General features: G+C 45.8%; 2 protein-coding genes across 2 annotated transcripts in view; one reads left to right on the forward strand and one right to left on the reverse strand.

The window, feature by feature from the left end:
- Positions 1–14,141: 14,141 nt before the first annotated feature.
- The window catches only part of T265_08152 (hypothetical protein), a gene marked incomplete at both ends in the record, with an annotated part of 21,650 nt that continues 19,757 nt past the window's right edge, over positions 14,142–16,034 (reverse strand). The window contains one exon of the mRNA XM_009173872.1: positions 14,142–15,117. Within this exon, the coding sequence (XP_009172136.1) occupies positions 14,871–15,117 (247 nt within the window). The remainder of the gene's footprint in view (positions 15,118–16,034) is intronic.
- Positions 14,709–15,370, forward strand: T265_08151 (hypothetical protein; the record flags this gene model as incomplete). Its single annotated transcript, XM_009173871.1, has 4 exons — positions 14,709–14,728; positions 14,820–14,965; positions 14,998–15,258; positions 15,309–15,370. 4 exons carry the CDS (start codon positions 14,709–14,711, stop codon positions 15,368–15,370), a joined length of 489 nt encoding a protein of 162 aa, XP_009172135.1.

Consider the following 16,034-nt stretch of genomic DNA (forward strand, 5'->3'; position numbering starts at 1 on the left):
GGGGGGGGGGGCTAAAATGCCGCTTTCTCCATAGCGTCCTCTGTTCAGAGGAATGCGTGGTCGTCTCTGGACCAAGCGAAGTTAATATGCAGCAATTCTCTTCATTCTGTAGGCGAGTGACTGCAAAGCGAAGTTCATCGCTTGAGAGAGTAGTTGGGCGCCCCATGGCCGAAAAAACCTCAAAATTTCATGATCGTTGATTCATCTGTTGTGTACAGGACGCGGTTGCCCTGAAGTATGTGAATTTTCTGGTAGATGATCCAATATAAAACAGAGTATGGTCCCGAAAACGAAGACACTTGACCCCTTATCATCACTCATCTACTTTCAGTGAGCCAGGAAGCCGATCGCAGCAAGCCCGTGTGTGAGCTGCATCCGAGTCACCAATGTAGTGAAATTATTTACTACTTGGTACCAAATGAGTAGTATAAAATCAGGAAGTATTGACTCACGACGGACCTTGCTTGAACTCTCGATTTTGGGGTCCAGCGAAGGTATGTTGAGTCATAAACTTCGACTTGATCCCGACTTGTCTGGTAACTACAACTTGGTAAAGCACATCACGCAGTGATTAAAAATACCCCCGGTAACTTTGCTGCAGCGTTTGACTGATGAACTAGCCGGTTATCGATTTAACTTTGCATGCTCTCTTTGTTTCTCCTTTCCTATCCTGGTCTCCGGCAGCACACAACTCACAGTTTTTGATATCCTGCATTGTCTGACACATTCGGAATTTTGTGCCTTTGTTCGATTGATCAGCCAAAGCTTGTTCTGGCAAAACACTGAGCTCAAATTTTGTCAGTGCTATCTTAGTTGCTTAGGTTTCCAACGTTCCAGGACTCAGTGACACACGGCTGGCTCCTTGGGTACCTTCAAGGTAAATCAAGGTAAATCAAGGTTATATTGGTCTAAAAAGCATTTTGCTTTACAATGACCAAAGGATGTTAGTGTATGTGTATGTATACAGATAAACGGAATGATATGACATATATGTTCTATTGTTTGTAATCTGCATCTCAAATGTTGATGAGGGAAGTTGGGTAAGATCTTATGTATTCGTCAAGCGAATGTTTGAAAGTCTCGAGGTTACCACAATCCACAACAGATGTTGGTAGTTTGTTCCACGTGAGGGATACGCGGACTGAAAAAAAGTAGCGCCGACAGTTAATGCGGGAACATGGAATGTCAACGGCCAATGGATTCCGTCGGGTCTGTCGGGCCAAATTAACTGTGAACAAATGTTTTAAAGGGTGATTAGGGGTGTTTATTATCTTGAACATCAGGATGAGGTCTCCTCGTATACGCCGATAAGTTAAATCAAACAAATCGAGTTTACGTAGCCTTTCACTGTAGGGAACGTTTCGGAGGCCAATGACCAGCTTGGTCGCGCGGTGGTAGATACGCTCTAGCAGTTGTGTATCCTTTTGCAGCCATGGAGACCAGGCTTGGATCGCGTATTCCATTGTCGGCCGGGGATATGTGTTCATGATAATAGGGAGAATTTCAGGCGTAAAACGATAAAATATTCTCCTAAGCATCCCGAGCAGTGCCGAGGTCTTGCGATATACTGATAGACAGTGTTTACTCGGCTTCAGGTTGCTAGAAATCCAGACGCCGAGGTCTTTTTCCTCAGCCATTCATTCCAGTTCATTGGATCCCAGTTTGTATGGGATTCACCCACGCCCGCCAAGATATCACTGAAATCGAAACATATTGGAATGAGTTCACTAATCGACCACGACTCTGTCAGAAATCAATCTCATCTCCCACGTCTGGACCAAAACGGCAGTTTAGACGCTCTTTGAACGCCGGGTGATGAATTATGGCGGACTACTAAGGCAACAACCAGTTTTCGTCCATATCTCGACTACTTCTCATTCGACTGTCTCACGGCAATTTTACGTAACCGGACACCAACCGGTCACACTATCACCAGGGGTTTCGTGTAATGCCTCTTCCTGTGCTTAGAAATCTCCTTAGTGTATCCAGTGTCTGTCATGGAAGGAAGTAGTACCCTTAGTTCGCTTAGGCATACGCAGTGCGAGAACTGTCATTGTACACCAACAGATCTTGTATACTGAACGACCTCCTAACCTGGAAGGCTTGAGTGGATGGCTGCAACCGGCAATATCACCCATTAGCTTCATGCTTGTAGCGTGTGACCTCTCAGCTAGAAGAATCTGTCCACATTTCTGGACTGGCCCCGACAGCATTCAGGTTCCCCCACAACCTGCATACCAGAGGCTGTACAAAAGAGCAGTGTTTGTCCTCGTACAGCTCTTCGAATCCGTCACTTTTCACCCTTTTCACGTGATCTTATCTGTCCCATCCACTGTGGTGACTCTCGTCAACCTCCCGGTCAACTCGACTAAGTCAGCTGTTCCTCCAGTGGCGGCCACCGGCCAGAAGTCCCAATGAACCCTCTCTGAAAGGCACGTTCGCTCTCCACAATGGTTTCGAGGGTACTCAAACCGGTATACTCCTCTAGCCGGATGTATCTCACACTCTGTCAGCTAGACTGACTGATCCTACACGCTAATTCGGATCAGTTCACATTCTTTCGTACATCTGGAAAGACAAGAAGATATATCTTCTACAGTGCTTTCTCAGATAGTTGCTCCGCACTGCTTTGAAGGAATATTGCTTCCTGACGCACAATCTCCCAACCCAGACAGTAACATTCTCATCTCCATTGGCGTGGCCTGCTCCTCTTGTGTAGTGTTTCGCACTACCAACATCGCGCAATCTGAAGTTTAGATGCTAATGACAAGGGCTTCGTTTTCTGAGGCACACCAGAAAGGTCTGTTTGTACTCAGAAAAAGCCTACTAATGAGTCTATAAAGATACTCGGAGGGAAAACTTTAGGGTTATCTTGTGAATCTCTTTTCTTTGGAAGAGCTGATGTACGTTGGTGTCACTTTGACCTTGACAATACTTCTTCGATTTTTAACTCCTTGGTGCAACTTTGCCCAATCTAACTAAGCACTCGGACGTTTTCTTACTCTTGTATTCTTTCAGCGCAATGGACTTTGGTCTGTAAAAGTGAGCACAGTGGTCCTACGGCCGGTAAATTTTTTTCCTTTGTGGCCCCCTCTTAGGACTTTTTCTTGGTCCAGAGTTCTTTTCCACTATTGACTCAGCTTGTCCAGACATAGCTTATATAACATGGCTTTCGTAAATACATTTTACGTGAATATATTTCCTGGTTTCGTCTTACGTCTTCCTGATAGGGCCGCTACGTCGCTTGTGACATATGAGAGGTATTTTGAGCATGCACACATTTTGCTGTTTTAGCGTGTAGATTTTTAAAATCCAAAACTCCTAGCCAAATTTGGTCTAACTGGGACTTTCCAGTTCGTCGCAGGACAGTCGGACACATTAACCGTTGTTCTGCAGTTTAGAGCTAAGCGCCCTCTGACTGGGACGCATAGTTGGTATGTCAATCAGTCGTACCCTTTAAGCAGCCTCTGAATTATTCGAACTTTCAAACTAACTGCGAATAATGCGGAACCTTTGGGTAGGATCGTGACAATCCCGCTAAACCCATCCGATCTGATTCACCAAGTAGGACAGGCCTCACATGGTTGGCCATTATGAGATCCGACCGTCAATGCATCCGGTCCAATTCTAAGCCCGCCAATCCGTACTCACCAGGTCCTCCGAGAGGACCAATTGGAATTTAGACAAAGTATTCCGGTTTATCAACAGCATTAGCAATACCTGAACAAGTCGAGCATTAATGAAATCTATCCAGTTTGAAATGATCCGGTTGATGACGGTTCAAAAACGGTCCAAGCTCGAAAAACCAAACCAATTAGTGTATATTCGCTAATTTCGTGCAATTTGGTTTCAAGTAGAGCATAAGATTGACGGGACTGTGCCTACCTGATGAGCCCCAAGAAGGACGAGACCGGTCGTGGGCTGCATAGGAGTAGTGCATTATAGAGCTCTATGAAGATTCTTCCGAACATAGACGGCCTCCCCTGTGCTGAGTAACCGCCGAACATATCGATGCTGTTGACTTCAGTAACTCACCCATCACAACCAAACTGCGCCTTCTAATCAGAATTCTAAATAGACTGACCTGTATTCGCACCTCGTGAAGGAAAAGTCGACACCGACGGAGATCCGCTTTTTCGAGCTTTCTTGGGCCTGATGAACTTCCACGACAGTTTGCTTGGATCGAAGAGACATCGTGAGTGTCTGTTTGGACGGCCTTGATGATTGTATCAGTCACATGATTGTCTTACCTATTCGACTCTATTCCTTGGACCATCGTTTTCAAGTTGGGACCTGGTTACCTCCTAGCCAATGACAACCAAAAGCTGGGAGCATGTTGGATATTGACTGAAATCACCTCCATGTACGCAATACACTACTCATAAGGTTGCTGAAAACTATTCGACGACCCACGACCGGTTTCACTCTCCTTGGGACTCATCAGCTAGGCGCAATCCCCGAGTTTCCGTCAACCTTGTGTTCTACTTAAATCCTAATTGCACGAAATTAGTGAACTACACTCATTTACAAACAAATTTGGTTTTGCGAGAGACTCACCCTTAACCCAGCTGAATCTCTCGTTTACAATATGAATCTCTCGCCGAAACCACACCCTCTCGTCTATACATTGTGGAAAACGTCTTGTCGCGTTTTGAAGTTCTTTCCCCATTTTTGTTACTCCACAATTTATAATGCTGTTTTGTTCGTTTAAATGATTTCCTGAAAAAAGACGTTACCTTTCTCTGGGAACTTGCTGTCTAAAAGGGCCTATCGCACTTTGTCAGGTTCATACATCATGCTCGTTCGTATACGGTTTGACCAATTTCGAGCGATTTTGAACCACGGCCCAGGTCAAGCCCATTTTCAATTGATTTTGTGGTCCATACTTTTGTTTAGCAAAGCCTCGTAGGACGCATGCAATCAGGGGTTCGCAGGAACATTGTGATTGGCCACTTTGGGCCAATGATGTGAATCTGATTAAAACGGATTTCTCGGAGGTCAGATTATTTGTCCATAAACCTGGAGTTGTTTGTGGTTCGCTGTAACATGTCTTTTACCGGGTGCTTAAATGTGTTTTGCCGTGTGCACTTAGAAATATCGATCATTCTTATTGACCTACGTGCCACTGCAGCTGTGATCGATCCGACAGATTTCATGGGTTATAGAATAATTGAAGGCATATTGGACTTGAATTCAGCTAGCAACACTCAACCTGTAGGGCAGAAACGGTCAAGCAGTGAACGCAACTTTCGTTTGAGATCGTTCACTAGGTGAATACCTCTGAGTAGCAATGTTGGAATGACTTCCTCACATATTAGCGGTTATCAGGACCCCGGGCACTTCAGTGAACATCTCGGGGTGCAAGTTTGAAAGTTAGTACGATTCTTGGTTATCTTTTCTTACCCACCTGTATTTAAATCCGCGAGGCTGGTGAGAATCAGGATTTTGCGGAATGAATGCAGATTCCCGAATTGGGTCGCCGTGTAACTTCAACCCGTCCCGACGTCTGGTGAACAGAAACGCCGCAAACGTGAGCTACTTGTTCTCTCACGATAACAAAGAAATTCGGACTGACAGAGTTCATAGTTGCTTTAAAATATCACGAATTAGCAGTTAGAAAAACATCGTCTACTTGCCTTTTATGAAGAACAGCTTGAATATCATCATCGATTGACCATTAGGCCACACAAAGTGAATACTGACTGAAATTAGTTCCATCTACTGTACCGCCACAAACCTGCTAATAAGCGTGGCAGTCAGAATGAAACTAGTTGGTAATTGTCTTGAAGGTTTCCTTTCCCGGGAGCAAAATGCTCGCAGACATTCAGGACGGCGTCGACAGCCGCCTTGAAGGCGCCCTTGAAGGGCTCGAACCCGGGTCAGTAAAATGATAGTCCACGATCCTATCCACTTGGTCACACGGAAGTAATATCACGTTGTCGATTGGCAAACCATGAGCCTACATGACTGGAAACAGCTTTCCTAAACATACCACCCTAAATGATCATCTCTAGTTTTGATATGACAAAAGAATCTTCCATTTATCACCCTCTACCAAGCTTTGTTTGTCACTCAATAAAACAGACTGAGTATTGGTAGTGTGAGGGGATTTGGGATTTTTGTGGGATTTCGTCCTGTAAGTGAAGCCAATCTATGCTGAAAAGCTGAGAAGCACTGTACAGCTGTTTTATCCTTATTGGGAATCGGCCACCTCGTGGCCGAACGGTTAAGTGTTCAAACTACTAGCTGGGAGGCCGCGGGTTCGAGACTCTTCGGAGCTTCGTGAGATGCGCACTGCTGCTGATTCCCAATAAGGATGAAACAGCTGTACAGTGCTTCTCGGCTTTTCAGCATAGATTGGCTTCACTTACAGGACGAAATCCCACAAAAAAAAAGACTGAGTATTTCCCATACCCACTGCTTGAATGGAAGCTCGTCTTTTGTCGATTGTCTTGCCTAGGTGTGCAAAACCTATTCGTTCTGCATATCCAGCGGAGGAAAGTTCATGCCGGTCCATCCCGGACCGTTTATCAGCCTGGATGTGTGAACTGAGTCTAACCTTTGTAATGTACTACTCATAAGGTTGCTGAAAATCCGTCGACAGCCCACGACCAGTTTCGCCCTTTTTTGGGCTCATCAGTCCAAACTTGTACCACTATCCCATCTGTGGAAAACTGCACTTCTTACTCGACGCCCTCAGATTACTACTTTTGTCTCTCTCGTACGCGTGGGCAATGCAACCTCTCCTGGCACACATGGCGCGTAAATTCAAAGCAATGGACCTTACAGGACAGATGTGTAAGTTCGGTGCTCTGCTTTGGTTGGCGAAAAGTATATTCAGCGCCGAACTCCTGCAAAACAGGCGTGCAATACTCAAGCAGTGTCGCTGTAGTTCTCACATAGTTTAGTCAACCCAACCTGATTCCATTAGAGGGAATATTAGTATAGGATTCGGGCGGCTAATGATACTACACGGCGATTGGGGCTATCTGACTCTACGTAGTTATTTTTAAGTAGGCAGTAGGAACAGACCAATGGGGGTAGCAGATACTGTCTTGAGAACTAGTTCTATGGACAGGTGGGTTGACAAGCGTCATAGGAGCAGAAACTGGGGCACTGAGGCGTCCCACACGGATGAGGAGAGCGAGAGCTGGTAAGCTACCAAACAGCTGTGTGATGGTTGTTTAGAGGCTACACGAACAATACAGATGAGTAACCAAAGCCAAAACGATCAATAGCGACTAGCGAATCACTACGCTGTAACCCACATGATTGGTTAGTTTGCTGTGTTAGCTGTCTAGTATCGATTGGTAGGCCTGCCTGCATGTGCCTTCACCATCACATGACTGGCTGCCTGCTGTCTATCCAGCACGAAGCCATGGTCAGTGTAGTTGTGTGTCTGTCTGTCTCCGCCAAACTAGGTGTCGTGAAGTGAATTTCAAGTATACATAACATGAACGAGAAGACACCTCTGGGGGGATATAATTACACCTGAAATTCTGATCTCAGGATTTGTCAAATCAAAGACATCATTTGTGCGAAGGTGATTTTTTAAAATATTTCTTCAGGTTCAAGGGTACTATCAGCCAAAACAGTTGGTGAAACTCCAAGTGGTCAAAATCTACAATCAAAACTGAAATTCACGACTGATAAAGTTGATATGAATGTGGTGGGTCACGTGAAGCCGATGAGTGACCCCCTGACCAAGCGAGACTCACTGTCTGTACAACTAAGAATTTTGTGCACACATCTTGGGCCCAGAAATTCGGATGCCGATCGCTTTTGCAATGGTAATAACATCAAATTTTCTTCCACTGACCAGAGAGTTAGCTGAAATCCACACGAACCTCTCTTTTGATGTATTAGTCGACTGAATGTGGTGTACAAAGGCTGTCTCATGTCTCGATTGCTGACCCCCAAGAAGCCTGAAACTGGTAGTGGGCTGTACGCAGGTTTTATCAAACCCACCACTGGCACTGAAGCATACTTCAATAGGTTGACAGTCGTTTCGAATGGATCATTTGGCATCCTTAGTGCAGCACATTCAGTCTAAGAATACGATGAAAAAAGGATCTATGTGGATTTCAGCCACGCCCCTCGTAGCCAGTACGTTCATTTGCAAATAAACGTTTATCACAACATGGACACATTCCACACAAGGGACAACGTTGACGCAGATTCAGCGATTAGACCTACATAGTGAGCCTCAAGAAGGGTGAAACTCGTGGTGGGCTGTCGAAGGATTTTCAGCGTCGTTATGAGTAGTATCGTGATGCATAAATTTCCCCGCTCTCGTAGCTGCGTCCGTTGAGGGTATCACTTTTAATGGCTGCGTTGTTTCAGTGCGGCTACAGCGTGGTGCCCCCTTTAATGCGGTACTCCAATTCAACACTTAGCTTGTAAACATGTCGCCTTAGCCCATCCAGCTACTGCAGAATGGTAACTATCAGGGCTCGACTTCTTCGTGACTCACGACGAAAAGATCAGAGTAGCACGTAATCTGATGATTGAGATCTCAGAACGGAAACAATTAAACAAGTTCTGAGCGAAGGGTCAAAGGCCTGTTTGATCGAGGCTAGTTTTTGCCAGTAACTGGTTCACTTTGGCAGCCTGAAGGAGGTATTTATGAACCTGTCAAACCATACTAATTTATTGCGCGCGGTTACGCGCTCTCACACTTCACCAAGCCAATCGGCTTCTTTGAAAATCAGGGACATGGGGGATCTCCTTTCGAAAAGTGTCATGGAAATTAGAATGTTTTGGGGTTCAGAGGGAAGGGCTACATAATCTATAGTTCAAGATATCAGGAAGATCAGATTCCTGAAAGTAACCCCTGAATGCCCGAAATCTACCGAGGCCCTCAACTCCGCTAGATGCTGACCAGACAGAAAACGCCTCCTCAATATGCAGCGTGTGACAGCCTTTTATCGAAGTCGGACAGCGCAAGTCAACGCTGGTCAGGGTCAGATAACGCCCCCGCAATATGCAGCACGTGACGGCCTTGTATCAAAGTCAGACAGCGCGAGACAGCGTTGTACCAAGGTCAGACAGTGTTCCTCCAATAACTAGCTTGGGGCCGTTGTATGTTCGCACTCGTACTCGCTTGCTCACAATAAAACTGTTGTGTTCCTTATCGGTGAGATTTTTTCGGCACCACACCCTGGAGCGGGGACAGCAGTCAGATACAACAGATTGGCGACCCAGCAAGGTACAACACAAGAAGTGAAGTGAATCTTGCCAGTTGAAACGAAAATGTACAAATATGATTTTTTAAAAGCGAGTTACCACTAAGAAGCCATTGCTAATTCCAACACCTTAATAATTCGCCAGTGTCCGCCGGTGGATTCCCCACATTCAAAGCATGATGTTTCATCTGCTTAGTGTTTTAGAAAGGCCATCCGTCCACTATCATTTATTTTTGAAGGGCATGGTCACAAACATAAACAGTGAATGCAAGCGATGCATGCGGAAGAGTAACAGGAGAATATGGGAGAAAAGAGAGAAACGTCTCATTCGAAATCATGCCAACAACAGTTCCAGTCTGATGGAGTGAATCCCAAAGCATGTAAAGATTTTGATATGGAAACACGCGTCTAAAGACTAACAACCGAAGAAAGGGCAAACAATGTTGAATGCTCTTCAAGGCGCGATAGGCGCTAGCACAGTCAAGACTCGCACATCAGACACAAAGTGTCCGTCATACTGGGTCTGGTGTGAGATTAAGTGGCAAAAATGTACATTTTAACGCCATGTGCCACGCATAAAAGTGTCATAAGTACGCGGAGAGCCCACAATGGCAAGCAAACACAAGTCACTGACCGCGACCTCAGGAAGTTCCAGTCCTTGGTGGATTGAGGAAGGAAGATCCCTCGATAAGAGATGATCATCGGTTGGTGAACCAAAAAGTCGACATCACAGCCGATTGCATGTGGGGCTAAGATTATGGCGAGGGAATATTCATCAGCACCATACTTCTGCCTGTTCTCATTCCACACAGTCACTCAGTGCCCATCCGTGACCATGCTGACGTCTATTACAGTTGCACGGCGATCTCGAACAGCGATTAGGTCAGGTTACTGTAATTTTTAGAACAGTGTCTGCATCGCATGCGGCACAAACTGAAAATCGACAGAGGGTTACAATGGGTGTCGCAAACGCTGGTATCGCCCACAGAGTCCGAGGTTACACGGTATTCTGGCATCGTTCACCAGATGTTTTTCACCTTGGTTCAGCCGCAGCGCACTAGGTCAGCTGATTTCGACTCCTTTGCGACCTCTGAATGGAGGCAACACCCTCGCCCTACTTGAGTCGCTTGCTGCGGCCGCTGTTTTCACGTTGCACTGAAATTTTTCTGGAACGGTGTCATTGGATCCATGTGTATACTCCTATAGACCGCCAGGGTTGCGTACGTAAGTGGGCAAAGAAACCAAGATGAACAATTTGATCCTAACAAGTTGTTGACCGATTAGGTTGAAGTGAATGCAAGTCAATAGAAAAATAAATGTAACTGAAGCAGGGCAAATCTCAAACTGATCTGCTAACTGATGTTCAGCCTGAACAAAATTCACACGGCGAATATGGTGCAAGTGAGGGGATCTCGAGATGAGGACCGCAAGATTTTAGCTACAGGCCGCATTCTGGTTTGCACTGATAAAGCCTGTGGGTGAACAGTCTTGGCGTTTGCAGTCTCCTATTATCCGTGGTGGTAGAGTAAATTCTATATGAATCCCAGTGTATGGTCGGTTGAGAATGCAATCACATCACAGCGTGTGCAGTGCTGAACTGCAATGACCCATACGTGCACTCAGGAGTGTTCAGAAAAAGTACAGGATTGGCCGGTCGCCTGGATTGCGGCGACGATTGCTTGTCCTTGAAATCCTGCCGGGCGGTCGATAAATTCGAGCGCACTTCCCAGTACAAGGTGATAGGGTACCACTTCACTGCGGGTCAACTTATCGCCATGGGGTGCGGGGCATCAAACCTCAGACCAACTTATGAGTCAGTTCATCGCAGGAATGGTTCAACAACGGACCAATCTGTCTCTAGAACAGACCAGTTAGTTGTCATTTAAGCCAACGGAACACATGTTAAAACTGTTCTTGCCAAAAATATTGGATTTAGCCTTGGCAAAATAGCCACCCGTAACCCAGTACCAGTACGTTAATACACCCTAAACTGTATAGACGTGATGCACTACTCATTAGGTTGCTGAAAAATTCTTCGTCAGCCCACGACCGGTTTCGCCCTCCTTGGGGCTCATCTTAAACGAGAGATTCAGTGGGGTTCCAGGTGAGCCTCCCGCAAAGCCAAATTTGTTTGCAAATGAGTGTATTTCACCAGCATCCTAAACTGATTTAGAAAAAAATAGATTCCGCTCACTCAGGCCGATATTCTGTTGGTGATTAATCCGAAAGAACCTTTGCCTTCACTAGTAAGAATCCACTTTGTACTGTGGTTTCACTGTAGCCCTAACCCTTTACAAACGCACACGAGACGTCTGAATTCTGAGCTCATCCTGATCAATAACTATGACTGTTATGAACACCGGTCAATAAGGCGTTTCTCGGGGAGGGCGATAGTCGCTAATCGAAGTAGAAAATCGTAGTTTTGCCAAGACGTTTCCTCAAGGGATTGATTGGTTGAAGAAACTTTTGTACCTCTTTACAGCCTGTGTTGGAACAACTTCTGAGCTCTTTGACTGCGCACAAGAAATGTTAGGTGGATTACTTTCGTCCAGTAAAACATAGGTGATACTTCTGCTGTTGATGCCCATTCCAAATGAAGTGCAGTCTACTCGGCTGCCCAAGCTAATGCGAAGACAACAATCAGTGAAAAAAGGAAGCTATTTGCGCATACTGTGGTCATGGAAAGCATGTGCGTAGATGCCATTTCATTGTCATCGGGGTTTTTTGAGAACTTGTCTTTCAAAATAGCGCCCAGTACGTACAGTCGATGCCTTAGCATCCGGCGTCGAACAGTCCGGAGGGGAGAAAAAGCCCCCTGAGGTGGAAATCCATAGCAAATCAGACTCAACTGAAAGTATTCTTGTTTGCCTACCGAAATGTCATCTGCGAAGTTGTTCTTTGGTCAAACAATCCATACTAGACTGTACGTTCGTTCTGATTTTAAGATTAAAAAAGCATGGCGGGTAAGAGAAATCAACCGGACAGAAGCTATCTGTGAAAGTGGCACTGACGGAACCCGACTCTGTACAGTAAACTCTGCAAGAACTAGTTTAACCATCTGACACGGCGATTTCGTCTTCAAATTGCAGACAACCAGGTCACGTGGCCCAAATTTGTCTTAATCAGCTGAAACTGTCTCCACAAGTTTCGGGTGAGACAGCTTAGATGGACGCGACAGTCCAGCTTCGGATGCCGAAACCGGTAGGTAGATCGACATCAGCCATGAACATAAGACGCATTCAGGCCGTCACGCCTCAGATGTTTGTCGTCCGTTTTCATTTTGTCTAAATCGTCATTAAACTTGTGGATTTTACGCCGCCCACTGAAGTCATGGGTCAGTTAGTGTGCACACGACCTGTTACACATTATCATCGGCAGCATAACATCGGAGTTCAACACTGACGCTTCCCTGGCACACAGCCATAAGCCTGATTGTGAAGAGCGAAAGTAGACGGGGAAGGGAAGTAGCACTGATCTAACACAATCATTCCTAGATACCTACACCTCCAGGCAGTCCTTCGGACAATGTGGATATAAACTGACAAGAATACCATTGACGCCAATTAGTAGCCATACATTGCAGCATCTCCAACCCGCACAGGGGGAATCGCGCGGACCCCAACCCACGAAGGTGAGTCTAACCGACAGGCTTCTCGTTAGCTCTTTCAAAGGGTGATCAATTCTTCACTTGTATTACACCGAAGGGGACACGGAAAATAAGTTCAACACGAAATATCCCCTATTACTCACATCGGATCACGTCATACAGCTGATAGCTTCGCACTGCCACTGCATATTGTCAAGAATGGTTCCATGGTCCCGCGAAAATGCATAAACCCGGTCTACCCTTCAGGTCGTCCTCAACATGTCTCATTCTCCTTATCAAGCTCTAGCTAGATGGCCTAGTTGAGCCAATCACGAGAGAAGTACCAACACAGCCTGATAGTTCCGAGGTCGATAGTTACACCCTGGACGTCCAGTTTTGTTTACTAACGTACCACACTCACAATAAAACAGATTTGTGACTCGACTGAGTACAATGGCCACGGTATTGGCTTTCCTCTCCCGGACCTCAAGGCACTATTACTACTTTGTAACCACAACTTCCAATTCCATTTCAGCTATCAAATCAATCGTCAGAAGACTGAGGTCCTCTCTGTTCCTGACAGATCTTGTTATGAGCAAACCTGAGACTAAAAAACCAAGCACACTTGTTGCACAGTTTACACTCAACTGTCGCTCCGCGGACGATGTCTTTGAACTTGCCAACGAAGCTATTATTACAAGAAACTTGCTGAGTAGTTTGAATTCACTGTTTCTGTTGAACAGAGCAGAAGAAATAAGTTTCTTCGATGTCAGCATTGAAAAAAGAGCAACCGAAACGTAGGGCGCAAAGTCCACAGAATGTAAACTTGGACAGATCAGTGCATTCACTTCGACAGATTTGTACTTCTGGAACAGAAACCTGACCTAATTAGACGTCTGACTGAGAACAATCAAGATATACACTTCCGACCGTCCCCAATAGAAACTAAAGTACTTAGGAAATACATTTTCGCAGAACGACCGGTACTCAAAACCAAAAAAATCTCTGAAGTACAAAACTAAATGCTGAGTTGTTGTCTACCTCAGTTTTTGAAGGAGTCAAGGAGAACAGCACCCGTCCCGGTATACGATGTGTCAGCATCCGTAGCACATGACCGAGCCACCATAGTTTATGGTGCTAGGTGTTTTTGCGACGGAAGTACCCGCTGCACAACCGGTATACCCGTTCTCCATTACTCCGTTACAAGTTTCCTGGAGCCATCCGACACAAGTGACACTGAGATATTGCTGTTCAAAAACCTGAAGACGCCTCAGACTCATGGCGGACAACCTTTGTGAAATTGCCATCGCTCGTAGAGCATCAAACCCAACCCATAGATTCTGTCGGCTCAAGGCAGGGGAATACGAACAAGTAGGATAGAACATGTACCATATGTGTCAAATAGCTAGGGTAAATATGGTGTACAAAAAGAAACATGCGTACAACGGCTGGAGCGTGAAATATCAGAAGCGAGGGCAGGTGTGTGTGTGGGTTCAAATAGAGAAGTTGGCAGAACAGATGAGGCCGACACGCGCACACACATGACAAGTGACAAACAAAGCTGGCACAACAACAGGATAGAAAAACAGGAAAACAACGCCCAGTCTGATCCGGTCCGATCGGAATAGTGACGTCTGTACGGGGGATTAGAATACACGCTAAACAAGGGGTCCCTGAACAGTTTGAATAGGTGAAAACGCCAAATGTATGTACGAGGTTTAGAAAATATTGGTCGCTGAAGATAGCTTCATGGAGTAGAATATGTGAAAACGTTTCTCACTAGCTTGGACGTAAATGCGATCGCGTAGAGAATGCGCAACATGGTGATGCGTGCGTCCGATTGAAGCAAGCGTCCGTTCGTACAGAGTGGAATAGGGTAACAGCAGAGGGGAAATAAGATCAATATTCAACTAGACCTAACAGTAGCAATAACCGTAATGGTACAGGAAAGATTCGGGTGAGTTCGGCACAGTTAGATAAGGAATAAAAAACATGAAAATATACACTGAACCAGGAGCAAGATCGCAAAAGACTGTTTTATGTACCAGGACAGCTGCCGAGCGGAAACGAACTGCGGTTCAAGTAGGTTGTGGTTATGCTTATGAGCTGCCCACCACCCCGGAACCGACCCCGGAAGCAGCCTGTCTTGCGGACACAACAGCGTTGGGTACGGTTGATCCGCCTGCTGGTCCAGGTGAGCCTAGCAGCCCTCCTTTGCGCTTCAAGAGGGTGGGATGGATGCATGGAAGCACTCCACCGTGACTGATATGCACGTGTTTCAACAGCTCATTCAACTCAGCATCATTGCGCACACCGAGCATGATGTGACGGGGAGTGATAGTCTTCCTGCGGGCCAAAGCGAATGGGGAAACATAGAATTAGAAAAGAAAGCGAGGCGGAAGCAAAACAATACACAAAACAAAACAAATGGAGTACACGAACCCATTGACAGCACTGGGTCTATCGGTTACTTTCGATTCACCGATGGTACGTGGATATTTCTACCCACTCTGTGACTCAATTTTGGCTACTTCTAGGGAAGGCTCGTATTCCTACTCAGCAATCCCCGCATGACTTAACATTGTATAGCCAAGAATAGACACGATAGCCCGATAAAAAGTCAACAATAACATGAGCAGCACAGCGCAGTTAGTGAGTAAGATGGCAAGTGCATTCGACGTTGCTCATTGGCTACGGCCAGCGCCCAAAAGTCAGCGTGATCGGGAACGTTACCTCGTCGCGGTGTTTCAAATTCGGATGGTATCATGAGATGGATAACCTTTGGTGATTAACTAATACGATAATAAGAATAATAATCGTTTAGCCGTAACACCTTATTGGTGCCTATCACGCCACTCGAAGGAAGCACAAAGGACGAGATGAAGCCAGGTAACCCAAGTCTAGGCAGAAGCAGTTGAGGTACGGAGTTTGGGTTAGAAAGACAGACCTTCCGGGCAGTAAGTTCGCGCCTTAACCACTGAGCTATCTCGAGCCCTTGACGAATAATTGCAGAGTGTTGTTACTATCCTCAAGTGAGTATAATGTTTGAGGGAATGTTAGTTTCTGGGGATCCGGTGCACCTTACATCTACAGCATATGAGCTAGGATAATTCGGCTGAGATACCAGCGGCTGAGGCAGGGGAATTCGAAAGGCAAAGGTCGGGTTCGAACAACGGACTTTCCGGTCGGTAAATTCGCGCTCTAACCACTGAGCCATCTCGCCCCATTAACGCAAGCACCCCAATTTTCGGTTATATATATAT

This window comes from Opisthorchis viverrini, assembly GCF_000715545.1.
Source record: "Opisthorchis viverrini unplaced genomic scaffold opera_v5_204, whole genome shotgun sequence".
Taxonomy (NCBI): Eukaryota; Metazoa; Platyhelminthes; class Trematoda; order Opisthorchiida; family Opisthorchiidae; genus Opisthorchis; species Opisthorchis viverrini.